Source organism: Hipposideros armiger, unplaced genomic scaffold (assembly GCF_001890085.2).
Source record: "Hipposideros armiger isolate ML-2016 unplaced genomic scaffold, ASM189008v1 scaffold_578, whole genome shotgun sequence".
In the NCBI taxonomy this organism is placed as follows: Eukaryota; Metazoa; Chordata; class Mammalia; order Chiroptera; family Hipposideridae; genus Hipposideros; species Hipposideros armiger.
The window spans coordinates 834,632-858,122 of NW_017731928.1; the positions used below are offsets into that span (position 1 = coordinate 834,632).

The 23,491-nt window shown below is 42.1% G+C and overlaps 1 protein-coding gene across 5 annotated transcripts in view; it reads right to left on the minus strand.

Annotated features, from left to right (window-relative positions):
* ATXN7 (ataxin 7) overlaps positions 1-23,491 on the minus strand; it is a 134,317-nt gene that overhangs the window by 42,540 nt on the left and 68,286 nt on the right. For 4 of the 5 annotated variants that reach the window (XM_019624092.1, XM_019624088.1, XM_019624090.1 and 1 more), the window contains one exon: positions 4,262-4,366. The exons of the other annotated variant lie outside the window; for it this stretch is intronic. In XM_019624092.1, coding sequence (XP_019479637.1) covers positions 4,262-4,366 — 105 coding nt within the window. The remainder of the gene's footprint in view (positions 1-4,261; positions 4,367-23,491) is intronic. 5 annotated transcript variants of the gene reach the window in all.

Genomic DNA, 23,491 nt, shown 5'->3' on the forward strand with positions numbered 1-23,491 from the left:
CACACACACACACACACACACACACACACACACACACACACACACACACACACACACACACACACACACACACACACACACACCCGGGGCTTTCGTTCGTGACATCTTTGCTAGACTCAACCAAGTTCTGGGTGCTGATGTGCCCACTGTGCCAGAATCCAGGAACACCAAGCTGCAGCTCCGGCTGAGAGCAGGGTCTGCTGTGAGTTCAGGGCTTTCCGGCCGCCCGTGGGTCAGAATCGGCCCAGGGGATAGTTTAGAACGCTGATTCCTGAGGCCTTGCCTTGGCAATCTCAGGCCCCGGTAATTTAGGAAGGGCCTTAGGAAGCGGCCCTTTAGGAAACTCCCCTTTGATTTAGATGCACAGCACTTTTGGGATCCACAGATTCAGATTACACTTTTAAATCTGAAATTAGCAGTTAGGTAACATAGCGCTCTTAAAGATACTAAGTAATGAAAGAGGAATATGAGGCATGCTGGACTATTTCAAAACCTTAAGACATCAAAAAAGCATGGCATTACTATGCAGTTTCCAGACAGAAAGCAATCTATACTGTGAAAGCAATCACACTATGCGAAACTGGAAATGCCCAAATGACACCACCGTCACTCAGCTCACTGCTCAAATGGAAGTCCTGGTTAATCATTAATTCCCAAAACGGCAGCTTGGCTAGCAAAAAAGTATACGGCCTCTAACTGCTCTGCATAAAATAAGCTGCGCACCGATTCAGAAGACTATTACCACCAATATTAATTGACTTACAAGCCTTGTTTTCTCTGCAGCTTCCTGCCCTGGTCCTGGCAGCAGCGGTTTTAAAGGACCTGTCTGTTGAGTTTTGTATCAACTGCTCATTTGTTCATATTGTAGAAGTCACAAATGATATCAGCAATACATGAACTCACAGAAGACTGTCCACACATTTTCACCAATCTCATCGTTCATCAAAACAAGAAAGCAGCAGCCCTCCCTTGGCATGTATGTTTTTCCTAATATAAACAGACTGGCATATTAGTTCTTCCTAATATAAACAGACTGCCATGGTCACTTGGAAAGATTTTGCATTTGAAGACCTTTTAGTGGTGTTAACTCTGGAAAACAAACAAGTAAGAATGGGACTTCTGAAATTACAACAAAAAAGAATGGGTTCCCAAACTCCTTTTTCTTGCTACCACCCTGTCCCTAAAGACAGAAGAGACACTGGCAGCACCCGGAATGGTTCTTGTTCCTGGCGACCATGCCCGCCTCTCCTTCCCTCCAGCTGAGGAGGTGTCACTGCAGACCACTCCAGAGCCATCCCAGGGTGCCTCTCTCCACTTCACGCAGTTGTACCCAACCGCGCATGCCTATCCATCTCCAGGACTCCTGTGTGCTCCATCCGATTCCTCCTTGGCTGCTGCCTCAGAGATAGAACTTCCAATTTCCCACCTGAACCTCCCACGTGGCTATCATCTTTCTCCAGGGACTTGCTATCTTACAACTTTAATATTTCCCTTGCCACTAGAGGGACCAAAGCACCCACCCAGTGGCTTTATCAATCACATCTCCTGACTAGCCACAAAAGGCATGTGAGTGTGTGACTCTCTCATTCACACCTTTTCATTCACACGTTTGAAGTTAACACAATTCCTTTGTCATTCAATAAGAATCTTACTAAAAGACGCTGTGTACTAATTACTGGTAGAGAAAGGGTAGAAGTAAGATTTTAAGATCTCCCTCCCCATATACACTGACATTCTAAGGGAGCGACAGGAAGATAAAGAAAATCATCTCCATAAAATGTTCTGTAACACCTGTGTGAAGTGCTTCTGGAAGAGGGGATGAAGAGGGGACGAGAGGGCCCCTTTCTGCTAAGGGGTCCTGAACAATGTAACACCTTTGAGCGGGCCGTGACCCAACATGCAGCGGGTTACACACTTCCCTCTTACCTCTCACTCCCATTCCACTCTGCGCAGCAATCCTGCAGGACTGAGTCACTTCACGCTGGTGCTAAGAATCCTGCAACGGGTCTCCCCTGACACATCGAGGCCAGTGGTGTCTGATGCGCACCGAGCTCTCTGAGCTATTCCCCGGCTGCTTCTGTGCACAGCTTCCCACATTTGGGTCCATCAGCTCCGGCCAGCAGAGACTCCCTGCCGTCCATTCCAGACATCCTGGAATCTCCTGTTTCTACACTTGCTCATGTCACCCCAGTTGCCAACCAGGGGCCACAAATATGGCTGTTTAGTGCACAACTGTATGTAGCAGCCCTGCTTACCCCGATCAAAATACTTCCCATTTTAGGGGATTATAGGTGATTTAAAAAAAGGTATTTTCTGCATTTTCCACAATGAACGCATAGTACGTATCTAAAAATTGAGGGTAAAAAGTTGCACGTGGCAAAAAGAATCCATTCTACTCTTCAGAACAGCTAACAGGCAGAGTTCTCTGAGTTACTCAACAAGGAGCAATCTGCTCCTTATTCTTAAGACCGGGACTATTTTAGGGCTTTAGACACAACCTTCCTGTCCCTACAGCTGTGCCACTCTGTCTCGCACGCCTGTTACGTGTCAGGATTGAATGAGGAGCTTTACCCATCTCGTTTCGGTTGGCCCTCACTGGGAACCACATTATAGCAAAGGAAACTGAGGCTGCAGAACCTGCTCGAGGCAGAGAGCTAATCTGTGGTTCTTGCAGTTTAAATTTAAATCTAGTCTAGTCTGGCTTCACAGTCCTAACTCCTGAACACTTGGCAAGTGACAGACCACCTTTGCCATTCCCAGCCTCTGCGTTGTAAGCAGGAAGACAGTATCTTATTATCTTTGTCCTCACTCTCCGTGCCTACCCCAGGGCCTCACCCAGCAGCAGAAACGCAAAGAACCTTCTGATGATTACATAAAAGATGTAGAAATGGTGGGATGTTGATTATGATGGCATTCCTCTTAACACAACTGCTGTCCCAACAGCAAGCCCTGTAGGGTGTAGCTTTAAAATGTATCTCCAAGCGATGCTGTCTCCCCAGCTCTACTGCCCCCCTTAGCCAAAGTCTATTCTCATCTCCTACCCCTGAGTGATTCTCCCTGCTTCTACTCTTCTCCCACAATGTATTCTCAGCAAATGAGCCAGCGAGCGGGGCCTGCGTTACTCCTGTATCTAAACCCTCCAAGGCCCCCAAGCTGCTTCTCCCTCTGGCCTACAAGGCAGTGCGATCAGGGTCCCTGCCTACAAGGCCAGCTTCTCTGGTCTCTAACCCCTTTCACTACCGACCCTCCAGCCACACAGGCTTCTTCGGTTTGTGCACTGGCTCTTCCCTCTGCATCGAATGCTCCTATTCGAGGCTGTCGCATGGGTGGCTGCCCTCTCATCACTTAGGGCGCAGGTCACCAGGGTCACCTCCTCAGAGGCTTTGCTTAAACACTACTTACAGAAGGACTCCACTGTCACTGTCTCAAGCTGGCATTTGTAGTAGTGAGGAAAAGGACAAAACAGCTTGCGGTTATTTAAAAAATGATTCTAGTTAGTTTTGCCTCTTTCTCCAGCTAGATGTTACACTCCATGGAGGTAGGAATCATACTACAAGGTGGGTGTTCAAATACTTCTGAGTTGTTGTTGAACCAAACTAAGTATAAAACGAAGTGTTATAATCAGAACTTTATTTTAAACACCTTAGGTGCCATTATAGCAATGCAGAAGGACCTGATTTGCATCCTTCCACGACTAAGCCCCCAGATGACAGGCTTGGAGCCTGAAGCCCAGGGATGGCTCAGGGGCTCATGAAACCCCTGAAGTCACATGGCCTCATTCTAATTCCATGTGGAATTCTGATGGGGAAGATGTCATAGCTTTATCACATTGACAAATCAAAACATAACATCAAGACAGACTGAGAACTACTAAACTTAGAAGTTTCAAAATCGTATTGCCTTTAAAAAGGCCACGTCTCCATACTGTGTGTGTATTTATAATTTTACCATTCACTAAATTCACAACCATGGGATGTAGAAGAAAACAAACTCTTTACTATACTGATGCAATATTTCAAAGAGATTCTATAAAATACATTTTCCCCTAATTTCAATAAAAATCAGAAAATGCACATCACTTTCAATAAAATTCAGAAAATACCCAAGATCTGATAGGTATTAACCCATTCAATGAATTAGAAAGGCTACTTCCTGACAAGGGGCAGTGTATCATAATCTACCCAGGCTGTTGCTGCCTTCAATTTAATCCTACTTTACCTATTATGCTCTAATAATGATTTTTAAATGATGAAGCACTTACCATAATGTGACTGAAATGCCTGCGGTTTGACAACCTGATTACAGTCGTTACACACCACCAAGTAGAAATCATCGTGGGCTGGACAGAGACCAAATATTGGCATGTCTGCAACAAAGAAAGGGAGTATCACTCACTCATCTGGTTCTGATTAATATGAAACCATTTGGGGTAGCATACTCTCTAATGGACATGCCTTATGACAAAGTGCACCTGGACACATGTCACTCCAGTTTAAAAGTCACTGGTGTGCCATATCATGACTCTTAAGAGAGAAATCAAATCAGGCTTACAGAAACACCATTACACAGGGTTAAAATAAAATGCACCAAAAATCATTAGTATGAGGTAAAACTGACAAATCTATTAAAATGCAACAATGAATATATTTGCCCAGTAAAGCAACTTTAGACAAACTCTATCAAAGGTTATGGGGAAGAATTTGCAACCACATAAAATGCTTAGCAATTCACCAAGCTGTACCATCTAACGGTTTCACTTGTTGAACTATGCATTCTATTCCAGCCATCTGGCCCTGAGTTCTACGGAACAGTTATGAAAGAAAGCAAGGTTTCACTGCAGAGTGAAACTACTGGTTTCATCAGCACATAATACAAACAAAATTATTTTTATACTCTTCCTTTAGCTCACAACAACTTCTAGTCCTTCTGCTTACATTCTGAAGCCACTGGACAGACGAACTTCAGTACAAACACTGCATTTCATACACTAATTTCAGTTCAGTTACTAGAACAGGGCAAGATACAAGCTGAATTTTTACAGTAAGAAGTTTAAACTTAAGACACAAACGTGAAACTACATTACCTGCAAATACATGAAAGGTGAAAATAATACTAGTAATAAATAGTATATGGTTAACTAAAAAGTTCTAACTACGAACAATTGATTATCAACAACCACCTAGGGAACAGAGTTAACAACAGTTCAGATCCAGAATCTAAATCTCTTAAATATTTCAAAATTGATTACTTTAAGCCAAGTATGTTATGCTATATGCACTATTTAGAATATATACAATGAATGAATAATCAGCACATTTCAATTAGGCAAATATTTTAGTAGACTAAATACTATGTTTAAAGGGGAAAAAAAATCTAAAAAGCCAATTAGCATCTGCTTTCGTTCGTGTAAAATTTAATTTCACACTCTTTCCAGCTTGGGTGATCTTGGTGGTTTTTAAGGAAAAAGAAAATGCCCTGAGGATATGGAACATCATGATAATCTCAAAACTAAAATTACTGATCTAATATCTACACATGGCTACATCTCAGATTTTCTTAAACAGTTTTTATTATCCTGAAGTGCACAGGTAGCTAGCTAGTTATAAGCCTAAAATATACCAGGACCGATCATGATTCTGGGGTGCAGTGGCAACATAGAGCAGTTTATATGCTATGTTCTCAACCTGTCCTGGGTAGACACCATTATAATCCCACTCTGAAGAGAAAGAAGCTGACCCACAGACAGGTGAAGGACTCGAAGTCAACAGCTGGGATTCCAATCTGACTCACTGCAATGGCCTGGTCTGGGTCCCTTGAATAACAGAGGAATATGATTTCTAGAAATTCCTTCCAGATTCCACCTCCAATAATTTGGAATGTCAAGGGTGAACACCTTTGGCTGCATAAACTGATTAGATAACACCAGAAGCTTCTAGTAGACTGCTGACTTCTGTGACTAAGCTTGATAATTTAATGAAAAATAAGAACTAAACAACGTGCTATTTTCCTTGAAAGCATGCCCACATTGAGTTAAAAATAGTACGTGTGGGAGAAGGGGAAAGGTTATATCCATGCAATGATCAACATGTAATAATAAGCCCCTTTCCATGGCTGTAGTTCCTTGACATGACATTTCCTTTTTAAAAATAAAAATTCAAAGTAGTTTACCTTAACTTCCACATACCCCTGGCCTAAATGTCCTATATAGGACAAATAAGGGAAATCTGAATTACAGAAAAGGAATAACATTCACAATTTATAGCTGAAAAGTATGAATTGCCTATAAATAGCAAAGCAACAGTTTCATTAAGGATATCGGCTCAATTAGTTTTATTAATTAAACACTTAAAACAGCATTACATCATGTGGTCTCAGTTTAGATCTAGGCCTCTGTGATGTGCTGGTATGTGTGGTTCCCCACAGCACTCAATGTCAAACAATGCTGTTAAAATATATCACTTTGCTACATACCAGATACCTCTGGGGACTACCCCCACCCCTTTATAAATAAGGCAATTTAAAAAAAATTAAAAACTATACCAATCCTTTCAAGTAATAGGAATTCAAACGGCCACAATGATGATTATACAGAAATTGTTTTTTGCTTTGATTTCTTTGATCTTCTTGTTAGACTCTGAAGCATTAACAAAGCTAAGAGGGTACGGGTCACTCTGAAAGGGACCAGAAATCTATACTTCTGTAAAAAGCTCAATTTCCTCAATAACTTAAGATGATTTGCAATTGATGATGACAATAATGACAATAACCTTAATGGTAAAACAGTGGCATCTATAAATGAGAGGCTACTATGTGCCAGGCCCTGTGCTAAGCACTTTTTATATGTTTTATCCTATAACATAGTCCTCATTTAATTGATGGACACGTGAACTACACTAATATCACCCAGCAAGAAAGTACAACCAGGACTCAAACCCAGCTTTGCATGATCTGTGAGCTCAGTTCTTAATCTCTGACTAGCACATCCCATCTCCCTAAAAAGCCTGCATGTGGGCACACGTGCACACACACAGAATCCCTGCGGAAAGGAACACGGTACATTTATATCTCGTCTACACTACCCTATGAAATTGAGTGCCTCTTAGGAAAATCTAAAGCAACTTTAATTTTAGCTTTCTAAATTCTTTACTTTCAGATCTCCATATTTGGAAGTAAGTAAGAGGACACAAAATAATTTAAATAAAATGTCTTCTTCAGGAAAAAAAAAAAAAAAGGAGTTCTATATCCTTTTTCTGCTCTGGGACATTCCAGAGGCCCTAGCAACAGGAACACAGTGTGGAATGTTGTGGCAACAGAGAAAATGAAATAATTTTTATGAGAGACAGTATGTATGTTTCTGAATACTTTTAAATCATAAACTCGCAATCAGCTCATCTATAAATTAACATATGGAACTTGCCCAAACGCAAGGAGGGAAGAGCTTGATTTACAGCAGAAAATAGAGTTGATAAAAATGAGTTCCTACTGAGTTAAAAAAAAGTTTACAAAACACATTTTAACATACAACTTAAATCACTATATACTTCGAAATAATGAAAAGTTTTAAAATTGTACTTGACCTCATGGACTCTGAACTATTGGGTTGTCGGAAAAGCCATGAAGTATTTTTTCTGTTTTTCGTTGCAAAAAGGCGTCATGACTTCTCCGACAAGCCAATAATTTGATTTTATTGAGAATAGATTTTACTGAGTGAAAGGCCTAAATCTTTCTCAGGATCCAGGTCCCCCCAACCTCCCAATCACGAATGGCACAGCACCACATCTAGGCCATCATGCACTTTGGAGACTTCAGGCCAGCACAGTAGGAAGGACTGGGTTTAAGCACATGGCCGCACATGAGTACATGTGCGAAGAACCGCCACAATCAGATGCGGAATGAAAGCCCTTTTCCCCAAATCACAACAGGAGCAAACGCACCCCAATTTTGAGAGCTGTGCCCATCACTGAAACTTGAGTGTGTGGTAAAGCATTTCACCTTTGCAGCACCCTGGGTCATCGCCCTCCTCCCATGCTCCCAGACTTCTACAGGCCAATGACTCCCACATTTCTGTCTCTATCCCAGGTGGCTCCCAAGCTCTGTCTAGACTCACAATATCCACTGCCTACTACTCATTGCCATTTGGATGTCTTCTATGCATCTCAAATGGAACAAGCATGTCCAAGAGCACTTCACTTTCCACGCTGCCGTTCCCCACTCCCCAAAACCCTTCCCACTTTGGGTAAATGACACCATGCACCCTCGCCCCCCACTCAAGCTAAAAACCCAGACGTCATCTATGACTCCTCCTTCCCACATCACATCTAGGCCAGCGGCAGGTCTGGTCAACTCTACTCTAAAACAACTGCCCTCTTCTCTACATTATCTAGGCCACTGTTGTACAGCTTGTCAGCAGCACCTCTCCAACGGACCCTGGAAGATGCCTCCCAGGTGGTCTACAATCCCTCCACAAAGCCACCAGGGTGTCTTTTGAAATCTGCCAACAGATGATGTCACCACCCTTAAAATTTCTCCGGTGGCTTCCCTCCTCTGGGAATAAAATCCCCACCCTTACCACAGCCCCCATGGCCCTGGCAGATGTTTGTCCACCTCTGTCACTCTGTCCTTGTCCCTGCTCCTCTCTCCTTGGCTCACGCTGCTGCAGGTACCAGCCTCCCTTCTCTCCTCAGACCCAGAGAGCTCTTGCACAGCTCGGCTCTGCCCTGGCTTCCAGGGTGCCTGGTGCCTGCTCAGCTGTCATCTCTTAAAGGGCTGGCTGTCCCTCTCTCTCCCCTATTAGCTACTCTCTGTCACAGGTATTTTAAGCAGAGTGGCTAACAGTATGGGCAAAACAATGTAACCTTGGGCTAGTTCTATAACCTCTTTGAACTTCAGTCTCTTCATCTGTCAAATGGTGAGGGACACAGTGCTTAATTCACTGAGCACTTCACAGCGCAGAAAGATTAAGAGAGATTAATTCCTGCAATGCCTCAGAGCGCCCCAGGAAGCGCTCACTCAATGTGCCCCCAGCCTGTGAGGTAGGAATCATGCATTCCCATTGTATTGCTCAGGAAACTAAGGCACACAGACACTAAGCTCTCACAAGCTAGTAAGTGGCAGAGGCAACATTTGAACCCAGATCTGCCGGGCTCACAAGCCCAGGTAATTCCCAATATTTTCCCCCAAACACTGCCAGAATCTGTCTCCTCCATGCCACTCGCACTGCCAGTGTCCTGAGGTCAGGGCCTGGTGGCCTCCACACATGCTCCATACCCAGGACAGATCTCCTCACAGGGCCCGAGTTTCACCCCTCTTCAGCCTCCTTCGCTCTGCTGCCAAAGCCACCAACCCACAAAGCAATAATGCCATTCCTCTCCTTGAAGACCTCTGCTGACTCCCAAGCGCGGCTTGGGCCCCTGACCTACCTCTCTGCAAACAAGGCCCCTAGCGCGCTGGCTCCTCCCATCTCTCCAGTGGGAGTTAACCTACTTCAGTTTCCAGACTGCCTGGGCCTTCTCAGAGCCTGCATGCTCTCCCACAACCTTACCTCCTGGCCAGCACAGCTCCTGTAGCATGAAAGCTTTTCCCTCTTCTTTCTGGAATTCCCACCATTCCGAAGAACCAGCTCCAACGTCCTTTCTGCTGTGCTCTTACCCATGCCGTCCCTGCCTCCATTACAGCCCTCCATTTGCCTATTTGATTTGTGAAAGGTTAACTTATAAGTAGATACCTCTGGAGCCCTAGGTGACAGCAGACTCCCCTGCCTTACGTGTCACAGGTCCTGAGACGTGAGCTCTCGCTGTGTTGGTGAAATAATGACTGGCATCTAGAACTCTTTCATAGCTTCCAGGTGCTCTCAGGATAAACACTGAGCTTCTCGACCTGGCCCACGAGGCCTCTCTCCCACCGGCTCTCTGGGTCTGGCCCCTCGGGCCTTCCTTTCGTTCCTGGAGCACACCATGCTCGCTTCTGTGATAGCACCCTGCTGCTTGCTGTTCCCTCCGCCTGGGACTCTCTCCACATCTTCACCTGGTTTGCTACTTTACTTCATTCAGTTTCAGCCTCCGTGTCACTTCCTTGGAGACTTGGCGAGACAGTGCCCTGGTACATGCTGTCAGAGCACTGACGCAGCCTTGCCACATAGCACCGGTCCCCATTTATATTATAAACATCCATCTAGCCATGTGAGTCTTACTCTCCTCCCACTAGACTAAGTTCCACATCCATCTTATTTTCTGCTATGACAGAGCCTAACAATGCCTAATGACTGACAGGAAGCAGCAAATGAATATGTGTTAAATATTATTTGATGGATAATAACTGAAGTATTATTCGATTAAGTCCCTGTGGTGCCACCATCAGTCAAGGTTATAATTGTGCCTTTATGTCATTTAGTAACACAGGCATCCACTAGACCTGGGTATGACAGTGGGACAAAAGTTCAAGGATGAGAATATCTCCCTGGAACACATGACCCAATCTAGGAGGCAGTTTCTGGTAAAATTTTGTGGGTCTGATTCTCAAACATACACACTGGCGAATTCTCTTTTGCTAGTGTGTGCAGTGCAGTAACTACAAGCAATCCTGGAGTCAGACGACTTGGATTCAAGTGCCTATTCTCCCCCATTCTTCCTCTTACTACCTATGTGAACATAGCTAAATTACTTACCCTCTCTGGACTTCAGTCTCCTCGTCTATAAAATAGCTAATCTGACCCATATTTCATAGTGTTATTGTGAGGATTAAATGAGCTAATGCATGAAGAGCACTCAGTGCTGAGCACACAGTAAACACTCAATAAATGTTAACAAAAGAAACAAAAACACCAAATGTACACACGCTGACATGTCTGCTGCCAGTCAGCTCTCACCAATGAAACTCACAGGATACTGATATATATTGTAAGTCCTCACATAACATTGTTGAGAGTTTCTTGAAACTGTGGCAAAAGGACGTACAATGAAACTAATCTTACCATAGGCTCATCGATATAAACCAGGATTAAGTTCCTGGGGCATTTCATCAAGGCTATAACAAAATGATGCTGAAGGAAAGGATGTTATTTGAAGACCTGCTGTACACCAAACAACAACTATTTTACAATGTGAGCTTAACTCTCAAGGGGTCTCGTGTTCCCAGTGCTGACTACACATCCTCCCTGGAAGCAGTGAGAGGCAGAGGACAGTTGCTGGTGCTCTCTGCAGAGGGTCACGGCCCGTGCTTCCGAGTTTCAGCTCTACCCTGCAAGCCAGGGAGAGAGAGCCCAAGGTTTGAAGCAAGAAAGCCACATGATACAAAAAGTCACCCTGGCATGAACGTGGATGCACTTAGCTAAGGGGGAGAGGATGACTCCCAAGGGCCGATGCAGAGGTCAGAGTGAGAAAGAAATAAGTTCCTGTGTGATGAAGATGGGGGAAACCACACTGAAGACATGCTCTGGAGCAGCGGTTCTCAACCTTCCTAATGCCGCAACCCCTAAATACAGGTCCTCATGTGGTGGTGACCCCCAACCATAAAATTATTTTCGTTGCTACTCTATAACTGTGATTTTGCTACTGTTTTGAATCGTAATGTAAATATCTTTTTGTTTTCCGATGGCCTTAGGCGACCCCCGTGAAAGGGTCGTTCGACCCCCAAAGGGGTCACGACCCACAGGTTGAGAACCGCTGGTCTGGAGGATCCTGCAAACAGCTTAGGAGACGGTAGATGGGGGTGAGGCAGAGGGAAGAAGTCAAAGGTGGGTCTGCAGTCCTTCCTTCTCACTGCAGCTCATGTGGACACACGGATGGTGGGAGACACAGATGGAAGAACTTAGTTTGCCAAGGCAGTGGAACCTAGTTATAGGCACAGCCTCTGGGGCCAGACTGGCTCTGGTCAAACCCCAGCCCTGCCACTTATGAGCCTCTTCCTCAGTTTCTCATCTATCAATGGGTGAAGTAATAGTACCACCCTCACAGGTTGTTGGGAGGATGATGAATATATGTGAAATGCTTAGAACAGTGGAAATATGAGCTATTTAAATAAAAATAATTTTCCCCATCACTGTCCTCTCTGGTGTTTGATCTAAACAGTGGCTGTGCTCCCCTCTGCCTATTCTAACCCCCCTACACCTAGTAACCAGTGATGTTTTTAAATAATAAATGTCACCTGGTGGGATTAAACCCCTTAGTGGTTCTACGATTTAGTCAGAATGAAAATCAATGCTTAGAAGGCCCTGCCTGACCTCTGTAAACTCAAGACGCAGCACTCTCCTCACCTCTGCAGAATTCTAATCTTGGCAATACGTCAACATGCCAATCACTGCCCTACCACTGGGCCTTTGCTAATTCTGTTCCCTCTAGATGGAATGCTTTGCCTGGCTGGCTCCAGGTCTCAGCTTACTTTCTATCAGAAAGCCCTTCCCTGACAACCAATTTAAAGCAGGACCGTATCTCTTCTGACAATTCTCTGTCTCACTCATTAGTTATCTTATCATTTGTATTTTGGCTATCTCCCTCAGTAAGATAGAATCTTCATGTGGGCAGGGGCCACGTCTGCATAACAGCATAGTGCCTGGCACACAGCAGGTTCTCAACTAAAGAATTTGATTAAGGCCTCTGGATCAGACCTGCTGAGTTCAAATCCCAATGCCATCACTCACTAGGAGTGTGACCTTGGACAAGTTCCCCTGTCTCAGTATCCTCATCTGTAAAATGGGGATAATAGTAGCTACCTTAATAGGTAGTTATGAGAATGAAGTGAGTTACTGTACATAAATCTCTCAGAACTATGTCTGGCACAGAGCCTGTGTTTTACCTACTATGATTGTAACTATTTCTATTTTCACTGTCAGTATGTTACTCTGGCCACTGCTTCTAATCTCTGGTCTCTAGCCACTGCCTCCTGTAACACAATGTATTAAGTGCTAACGTTGTGTCAGGTGTTATGGCAGTGCTTTATATATTTCATTCATTCATGTACTGAATGCCTACTAGCCTGGACCTTATTCTAGGTACTGGGTATATATCCATGAACAAAAACCACAAAAACCCTGAGAAACATCAATACATATAACAAAAATAATAAAAGTTTGCAATTACTGAGTACCTCCTATGTTCCAGGTAAAGTAATAAGTAGTAACTCCTTCATCGTCACACCACCACCTATCTCTCAGGGATGTTTTCCCCACTTTACAGATAAAGCAAATGGGGCATGAGATTACCTGCTTTAAGTTACAGAGCCAGTACATGTAGGGCTGAGATTTAAGGTAAGCTGCTCCTGCAAAATACATGCTCTTCACCACCTCACTACACAAGACCCTCCATGCTCAATGCCCTTCCTGCTTCTCCCAAGAAACTTCTACTCATCTGCCTTGTTTAATCAAAGTCAACCACCACATCATATCCAAAAGCATATCTGAGGCTGCCTCTGGACTGTCTCCTCTCATTGCTATCAAAGGTTTCCTTCGATACTAGGATTCTCAGCACCACTAGTGTCTGAAACACTTCTAAGTAACCTTTGGACCCAGAAGGCTGGGCAGCACATAACTGGGCATTTACTACAGTCAGCCCCAAATTTGTTTCAAATGGTAACATTCAATTAGGGGTAATCAAAAGTAACATCAATGACACAAAAAATTTTTTGAACTGCTGTTAAATGAACTTTAACAACTGGGAAAGAACAAAATAGAATTTTATTTACACTCTACACACACATGTCAACCAAATTCATGTCCTCTGCTCCAATAAATAAAGGGAACTGGACTTTCCCTTGACTATAAGATGTTATATGATGAAACCAAGCAGGGACAAAAAAAAAGCCAATCATCAACCTGCTAAAACATATGTAGTTTGGGGCCCTGTGAACTAAAGTAGTCAATAAACATTGGATTAAAAAAAGAAAACTGAGATGTTTCAAGTAAAAAAGTAACCAACCAAACAGCAGAGGACTAAACAGTTGGATAGAAGAAAAGAGTCCTGTCTAATATTGACTAGTCACTAACTACAAGTGGCCAACCTTACAGTGAGTGCCTCTTCATAGGTAAAAGCCACAAGTGCGACTGTTGTCGCTGCTTGTTCTGAAATTGAGACACAATACCTGGGATAGAACACAGGAGGCAAATATTGAAATCCTAGGGAACCTGGGTTACGGAAGGCAAGTTGGGCTACAAAGGTGACCAACATGGCAGCACACATATAGGCCGTCTCATGTGTACTCAAAACACTGTCAGCAATTTTGAACTTTCAAGACAGAAATCAAGTTTGAAAGCCAGGTGCCCTAAATCCGGAAATGCCTCCCCAAATCCTTACTGAGTCTTATCTGCATCACGACCATTCAGCTGAACTTGTAGCCTATGGTGAAATGTGAACTAAGAGAGTTTACCATTTCATTGGTATTGTAATCTCAGGCAAGATACTTAACTTCGAGGCACTCAGTTTCTGCATTTAAAAAATAGTGAAAACAATGATATTTATCTCAGTAGATTGTTGGACTGAATGACATTATTCATGTAAAATGCTTAGCTCTGTCTAAACACAGTAAGCAGAGTGTATATAAAAAATCAGAAAAGAATGGTGTCAATTTTATTATCATTTTTATTATCGTTATGGTTATAACCTTGTAATTTTGTTAAGAATACCATTTCTTCTTTTGTTCAAAAGGCAGCCAACACAGCAATATCCTATCTGCCAGGTATCTTGTGTACAGGACACCCGTGGCTCTCATATAACTAAGAACAGCATTAACTATGGGATGGCACTGCCTACTGACTTATCTTTGTTTTTAAATGGTTAGCCTTATATAGGCCATATCTTGGGCCATAAAACAAACTTCAACAAACTTAAAAGAAATGAAATCATACCAAGTATGTTCTCTCACCACAACAGAATTAAACTAGAAATCAATAACATAAATATAATTAAAAAAATTCCAAACACTTGGAAACTAAGCAAGACACTTCAAAATAATCCATAACCAAACCATGATAGTAACAGGTAGTATGAAAAATCATGCTACCGTAATAACTGATACAGAAAAAGTATTCATGATAAAAAAAAAAGCAAACCCCAGATAACTAGGAATAGAGGGGACTTCCTTAACTTGATGAAGAACATTAACAACATACTTAATGGAGAAAGACTGCATGTTTCCCTCCTGAGATCAGGAACGAGGCAAGATGTCCATTCTCACCAATGCTATACAGCATCGTACTGAAGTTCCAGCCAGAGAAATAAGGCAAGAAAAAAAATAAAAGGCACAGATTTGCACGACAGAAATAAAACTGATCCTACTTGCAGATGACCTGATGCTTTATGTAGAAAACCACAAGGAATCTACAAAAAAATCCCTCCTAGAATTTATCAATTTAGCAAGATCACAGGACACAAATTTACCTTAGCCTTTTTGGGCTACTAACAAAATACCATAGACTTGGTTGCTTAGGCAGGGGCACTAATTCCATCAAGGAGGGCTCCAACTGGATGACCTAACCACTTCTGAAAGGCCCCACCTCCAAAAATCATCACGTTGGGGATTAAGTTTCAATATATGAATTTGGCGGGGCTGGGGGAGGAGCACACATTCAGTCTATACACAAGGTCAACATGCAAAAATCAAATGTCTTACTATATACTAGCAATGAACACATGAAAACGAAAAAAATAAATGGCTAGCCTTCAGTTGGCAGGTTAAACGTTATTTGCTTTATGTTATAGCTGAGTATTATTCAACACCATGTGGCTATGATGAATATAGCAAACTAGATAGAGATCTGTATCTTTCTTAAGTACCTTAAGGGGACATTATAAGTTGTAATTAGCTTTTATTTGTAAAGTCTTTAAATATCTTACCAAAAACATGCCCCAGAAGGTTCAGCACTTTTAATAGATAATGAAAGTGTACTAAGTATCTTGAGTTTGGTTCTGATGTCTCAAGTCAGAGAGAAAAATGCTTTTTAGATCTTCTATCTTATTGATAATAATGAAAATCTGAATAAATCCAGTACAAGAATCAAATTAATAACTTTAAAATTTCCCACAAAATAAAGCCCAGGCCAAGATGACTTCACTGGTGAATTTTACTAAATGTATCAAGAATTAGCACCTGGCCTACACAAACTTTTCTAAAAAATAGAAGAGGAGGGCATACTTCTCAACTCACTGAGGCCAGTACCGATACCAAAACCAAGGACATCACAAGAACCAAAAACTACAGACTAATACAATCAATACATATTATACAATATATATTTATCATATTCTACAATGTATAATATATTAAATATACATTTGAACAATATACCATTGAGCAAATATGCTCAATATACATTTGATAGACAGATGGGTTTGGAAAAGCCTGGATTACTATGATATAAATAATTTCTCCAATACTGGTAACATTATTCAAGTTTCAGGCCAGACTGTATGATTCACTATTTTCAGTGCCTTTCAAACATAGAAATCACCTGGGAATCTTGTTAAAGAGCCGATTCTGAAATGGTAGATCTGGTTAGAAGCCTGAAAATCAGTAATTCTAACCAGGTTCTTGGTGATACAGAGGCTATTGATCCTTGATCATATTTTAAGCAGCAAGGCTTTATTTTGAGGATCAACATAGAGTTGGGTACACCTTTTTTTTTCACTGTTTTGGTATGTAGTTTCATTTTCATTAATTTCAAAGTATTCTCTAATTTCTCTTGTGATTTCTTCATTGACCCATTGCTTACTTAGGAGTGTGTTAATGTCCACGTTTGTGAATTTCCCAAATTTCCTTCTGTTGTTAATTTCTAATTTTCCTCCACTGTGGTTAGAGAATGTATTGGGTTGTCGGAAAAGTCATGACGTATTTTTGCAATGAAAAACACAGAAAAAATACGTCACAGCTTTTCTGACAACCCAATACTTCGTACTTTTGTAATTTCAGTCCTTTTACATTTATTAAGGCTTATTTTATCATGGCCTAATATGATCCTGGGGAATATCTCATGTGCACTTGAGAAGAATGAATATTCTGCTGTTGTTGATAGGTCTAGGTGGTTCATGATTTTCAAGTCTCCTACATTCTTCTTGATCTTCTATCTGGCAGTTGTATCAATTCTTGAAAGTGAGTTATTTAAGTCTCCCACTATTATCGTTGAATTGTCCATTCTCCTTTCAGTGTCAGTTATTTGCTTCATGTATGTTAAAGTTTTGTTAGGTTAGGTGCATATACCTTTATGTTATTTCTTCCTGATAGACTCATTCATGATTTAAAAATGTCCACCTTTTGGGCCGGCCGAGTTGCGTGTTGGTTAGGAGTTGGCTTGGGACACCAGCTCTGAGCAGCAGGGCCCCGGTTCGGATCCCACATGTGGGCCAGTGACGCTGCGCCCTCTACAGCTAAGATGGTGAACAACAGCTTGACCTGGAGCTGGGCTGCCGTGAGTTGCCTGTGACAGCGTAGGCTCAGTGGGGCAGGCAGGCAGCGGGCGTGAGCTTTCGTGAGCTGCTGTGAGCCGCCGTCATGTTACATGACACGAGAGATTGCAGAAACACTGATGGATGATGGATGCATCATTCAAACGTTCACGACCACCTAAAGAAGCTGAGATATGTAAGCAAGCTCGATATTTGGGTTCCGCATGAATTCAAAGAAGTTCATTTAACGGCGCGTATAAACATCTGCAATATGTTCATTAAATGTGAGGAAAATGATCCTTTTTTGAAGCGACTGATAACTGGTGATGAGAAGTGGATTGTTTACAACAATGTGGTGCGCAAACCGTCTGGGTCTTGGTCCCGAAGTGATGATTCGCCTCAAATGACATCAAAAGCAAGTTGAAGGTTATGCTCTCAGTGTAGTGGGATTTTAAAGGTGTCGTGTTTTTAGAGCTCCTACCAAGGAATCAAACAATCAATTCAAATGTGTATTGTTGGCACTTAGACAGATGGAACGAATCCATCATCCAGAAACATCCAGAGCTTGTTAATTGTAAAGGAGTTGTGTTCCATTGTGACAATGCGACATCGAGACCACACACAAGTTTGATCACCTGTCAAAAATGATTGGCGCTTGGATGGGATGTGTTGCCACACCCACCATAGTCGCCTGACCTTGCGCCGTCAGACTTCCACTTGTTTCGCTCTCTTCAAAACTCCTTGCATGGTATAACATTCAATTCAGATGAGGCTGTAAATCAGCACCTTGTTCAGTTTTTCCCAAATAAAGACAGGTCCTTCTATGAATGAGGAATTATGAAGCTCACTGAAAGATGGCAAAAGGTTATCGAACAAAATGGGCTATATATCATTGATTGAGCTTTGTTCTTTATATAAATAAATGACCTTTGTAAAATATAGACAAAATACGTCATGACTTTTCCAACAACACACTATATCATTCCCATTAACTTTTCACATGTTTCTGGCTGAATCTCAGGTATGTCTCTTGATGACAGATAGCACACTATTGAATCACGATCTTTTTAGATCCATTCTGCTAATTTCTGCTTGCTGATTAGTGTTTAATCTATTTACATTTAATGTTAATTATTGATACAGTAGGATCTATGTCTGTGATTTTGCTTTTTTTCTACATGTATCTTTTTTTGTTTTGTTCCTCTATTACTTCCTTATTTTGTGTTAAACTGATATACTCTAGTGTACCTTTGTAATTCACCTTTTTTTCTTTTACTTTTATCTCCTTATTTTCTTAGTGGTTGTCCTGGCGATTGCAATTGACATCTTAATTTCAAACAGTGTAGTCTGAATAAATCAATTTAATTTCAACAGTACATAAATATTTGCTTTGACACGGCTCCATCTCATGCTTTTCCCCCCTCTGCATGTGGGCCATATTTGCTGTTTCTTTGCCTGTCTTGTAGTTTTTTGTTGAAAACTGGACAATTTAAATAATACACTGTGGCAACTCTAGAAATCAGATCCACCTGTCCTTTACATTTATTTACTTGGTAACTGTGTAAAGTCTGTACTCTTTGAGATGTTTGGTTAAGTCAGGTCTCTGCTTGGTTTTGTAATTATTGGACAGGATTTCCTTAAATATATCTTGAACCAATAAGTCTCCTAGCCTTTGCTGAGGGGCTCTGTGTTTATGTTGGGGCATGCCTTCAATGCTCTAATAAGCAGTTTACAACTCTGCTTTAGCCTTCACTTCCTGTTTGCATAGAGCCTCAAGGTCAGACAGAGGTAAGCAGCAAGGGCTCTTCTAGGTCATTCCTGGGCATGTGTACAGCCCTACATATACATGTGGTTTTCTAGATTCCCAGGAGTATGTTGGAACTCTTTCAAGCCCCCAGTTGACACCCAGTGCTTCCTATTTAGTTTTTTTATTAGGCTCTTGCTAGCCCCAACTGCTATCACCACCTCAGACACCTTTGATGTTCAAAAATTGCTGTTATTTTTTTTACCAAACACCTTAGGGATAGAGCACAAAGTGAGTTATGAGTCAGCTTAAATAGAGACAAGTTCCGAGTATGGAGCTTTTTAGGGAGCTACCAGACAGTTCAAACAGTGACAATTCTCTGGGGCAGGGCTTCGCAGGCCCTCCGAACCTGTTCTGTCTCCTCTGATGGCTTCTATGCTGCTGCTTTTGACAGCTACCATAGCAGTGAGGCTGTCGGTTTTTAAATTACTGTGGGGCTGTGAAGGAGTGGGAAGGTTGAAATAGGGGAGACTTAAAACACCAGAGTTTGTTGTATTTACAGAGATTCAGCCATTTTTCTTGCATAAATACTCAACAGATCCTGCAAGCCTTTAATTTTCAGAATTCTGAAAAAGTTAATTTTGACAATTCTTGCCAGTGTTCTCATGGCTTTTATAGAGAAGATGTTTGGAGGTCCTTACTCTGCCATTTGGAAATGTTTACTGAAAGTATTTTAATGGAGGATAATATCATCAGACTGTTTATTAATATTATTTTCAACACTGCTTAGACTGCAGTATGGAGAATGGAGATTTGTGGCTGGAAAGCAGACGTGAGGCCAGTCAGCTGCTGTCTGCAGTAGTACAGGTGAGCGACATAGGGTAGCCATGACTTAGGGTAGACATAGGGCAGAGAGACTAGGGTAATGGCCTGGATACAAGGGTGGTACGGACGGAGAATGATGCCAAGTTTTCCATCCTGCAGAACAGGATGGATAGGTGGTACCAGTTTCTGAGAAGGAACCCTGGAAGAATGCCAGGTCTGAGAATGGGGAACATACACGAGGACATGTGAAACCTAGGTGTCCCTGAGATTTCCAAGAAGATACCACGGAAGCCATTGTCTTGAAGACTCTCCCTTAATTTTAGAAAAGTGTTTTTAAGTCCTAAAGCATTATTTCCTCCATACGAAAGCAAAACAAAACAAAAAACAAAAAATAGGCAAGGCATATGTACTAAGTATCAATAATTCAAAGTCACCCAGCAATTAAAAATATGGTTACAAGAATGGTGAAAACCATGCAGAAATGTCTGAAATTACTCACTGCTTATACTCAAGTGAATTAAAGCTTTCCTCAAAGGCAGCTTTATTTAAAGAGAAGTTACAATAAAAATAAAGATTAATCTTTCCTGTGCCTAAAAAGATTCTGTTGCACTCATACATATATGTCAGTTTAATGTTCTCATGGATGCCTGTGAAAAGAACTCAAATCAACCCGATTCGTTCATGCCTCCACTCCTTGCACATACTCTAGTGCATCCTAGGTAACAGCACTTGGTCAGACCTAGGGGACAGCTGGGGGTAGGTCAGAATAGGCCCCTGAAGTAGGAATTGGGTTTTTGTTTTTTTGGTCGTAACACCGACGTCTCTGAATATTGTACTTTTTAGTTCTACAACCATTTCTGTTAGGCCCCACTTCATGCACAAAACTCATGTGGACAGCAGCTTTTTCTGGTTGGGTTTGGGGAGGAGTAGATTTGTAAGGAAACACTATGGGGGGGAAAGAGGAGTGTTGACTGCTGGTTAATCAATTCTACTCCCAATCTCTCTTAATGTTACCAAGGCCTTTTCTGTTTAAACAGATTAGGTACAGTTTATTACCACTGGGAAATACTAGAGTATTTCAAGGTTTTTTTTGTTTGTTTTTTTCCCCCCAAGTTTGTTTAGACTGTTGGCTCATTTCTGTTTCAGTAACTAGGAGACCTAATGGGTAATACTTTCACAAGAAAGTTTTACGCATTCTCTTCTCTCAGTTTTACTTCTTCAGGCTCTGCAGTTTCACTCCTTGTCCTTCCAGGAGAAACGGGTCAACACACCTGAACAAGGTACTTCAAGCTCACTTACCACAACCACATGCAAACAGCTGTGGCTGGCGGACAACAGCTCGTCAGCCACATTTCAGTGGTGCCTCACCTTAAACACCCATTTCTCCCCACTTCTTTGTCTGGTTGGTTTCTCCAGCACTTTTAAAGTAAAAGGTGAGGCAAATGTCTAAAATACAATATAACAACAACAGCCACTGTGTCAAACATTATTGAGAACTTACTGGGCCAATGTGCTAAGTCCTTTATAAGCTTTATGTTATGAAATCCTTACAACAGCGCTGTAGTATAGGTACTATTATTAGTCCAAGTTTACGAATGAGGAAACAGGTGTGGAAAGATTAAGTAACTGGCCCAAGATCACAAAGCTGGCAAGAGGTAGAGCTGGGGTTAAATGTTGAATCTAGTAGACGCCAGATCCTAGTCCCCAACCAGCATGCAATAACATGTCGCTGGTCACAAAGCTTCAGTCCTTCCTCTAACAAATATTTTCTAAGGGTCCTAGTGGTGTCACCTCTGGGCAAGAGTAAACGAGAAATACAAAGATTTAAAGATTCCTTACAGAATTGAAACAGCTTCTTACATTATGAAGACTGTGTAAGACTCTTGCCTGGGCAAAACAACTCACATACATTAGTTTATACATACTACTACTTAATATTCATCACTGGCCTAATACAGCCCAATTACCCTAAATGATGGTGTATAAAGACTTATATTGGAAATAACATTAGTAGGTGGGGGTGGGATCTAAATATGCTCAATGGAGGTACAAAATATTCAACTATATTTTTAAAAGACTAACATGGCAATCCATACTTTCTCCCCCTATTCAACATATCAGGACTCACTTAAGACAATAGGGACAAAGAACTTTATGTCTAAAGATGGCAACTAACAGAAACTACACTTTTCCCCCAACTAAGCCTTCGGTCTATTTTATTTTAGTTAACGTATTTCTGTCCTTTCCTCATTACAGGAAAACAGCTGACACACTGCCTTATTTACGTCTATGCTTATCAGTAATAACACGGCCATATCTCTGCAAACCATTAATTAATTTGTACCCCTATCTTCTGGCAGCCTGCCTATGCAACACAACAGCAAAAATAATTACATTCGGTTAAAGCAGGAACATTTCCACTTCTCTCTCTGAGATTTCTTATCGTGGGGCCTGTTGCCTTTCTTTAAATGGGTTTCAGTTGTAGAACACTTGAACATCAGATCAAGGTCATTAGAAGATGATAATGTTTCTATTCTTTACTATAGTATGAATATTCAATCAGGAAGGAAAGGGGACCAGCCAGTCAAAGGCACCAAGTATGGGCTCAGCAGAATCGTGGATGAAGAAAAACCCAGCTCTGTTGCAAACTCAGTCTCTGGAGATACACGTATTTCTGGCACTTCAAAGGTAGGCACAATAGGCCCGTGATCGGCTTAAGCCCATCGAACATGCAATTAATGTTATAGCTTTCTGCATGACTAATAATTTTCATCTGTCTAGATTCTGGCAGTGGAGTTCCAGTTTGAGAAAGAATTCGGTTGGTTAGTTTCTAAAGTCAGCTGAAATCATCCTTGAAATTTTCTTGGACACCACATGGAGCCTAGCCCGTAAGTCCTACACAGCCAGTCATGTCCCTGATGTTAGAACAGATGGCTGTTTCCACCAGAGAACATAGCTGGCTTGTGTTTGGGGGCCTTATTTTAAAAATCTATGTAATTAAACACCAGAATCGCAGGACAATGGGATGCTTATACTTTGAGGTATTTGAGGGAACTGAGACCAAGTAAAGGAAAAGGAATCAATATTCCACAATTATCTGTGTGCTTACTATGTTGAAAATACTCTTTCAGGGGCTGGCCAAGTGGCGCATTGGTTAAGAGCTGGGTTGGGACTCCAGCTCTGAGCAGCAAGGCCCCGGTTCGGATCCCACATGAGGGCCAGTGACGCTGCACCTTCTACGGCTAAGATGGTGAACAACAGCTCAACCTGGAGCTGGGCTGCCATGAGTCGCCGGCGACGGTAGGCTGGAGCCTCTGCTGCAGTGGGCTGCCGTAAGCTACCGTGAGTGGCTGGCAGCCAGCATGAGCGGTCGGCAGCCCCGAGAGCTGCTGTGAGCCACTGTAAGTGACCATTCCAGTGGCCGGCAACTGATGCCCTCACCTGGGAAGAGCGCAATGATAATACCAACATGGGCCAGTGAAGTGACGTCCTCCCCAACTAGACTGAAGAACAAAAGGACAGCAACTTGTCTGTTCCCCTTCCCCGATTCCCCAAC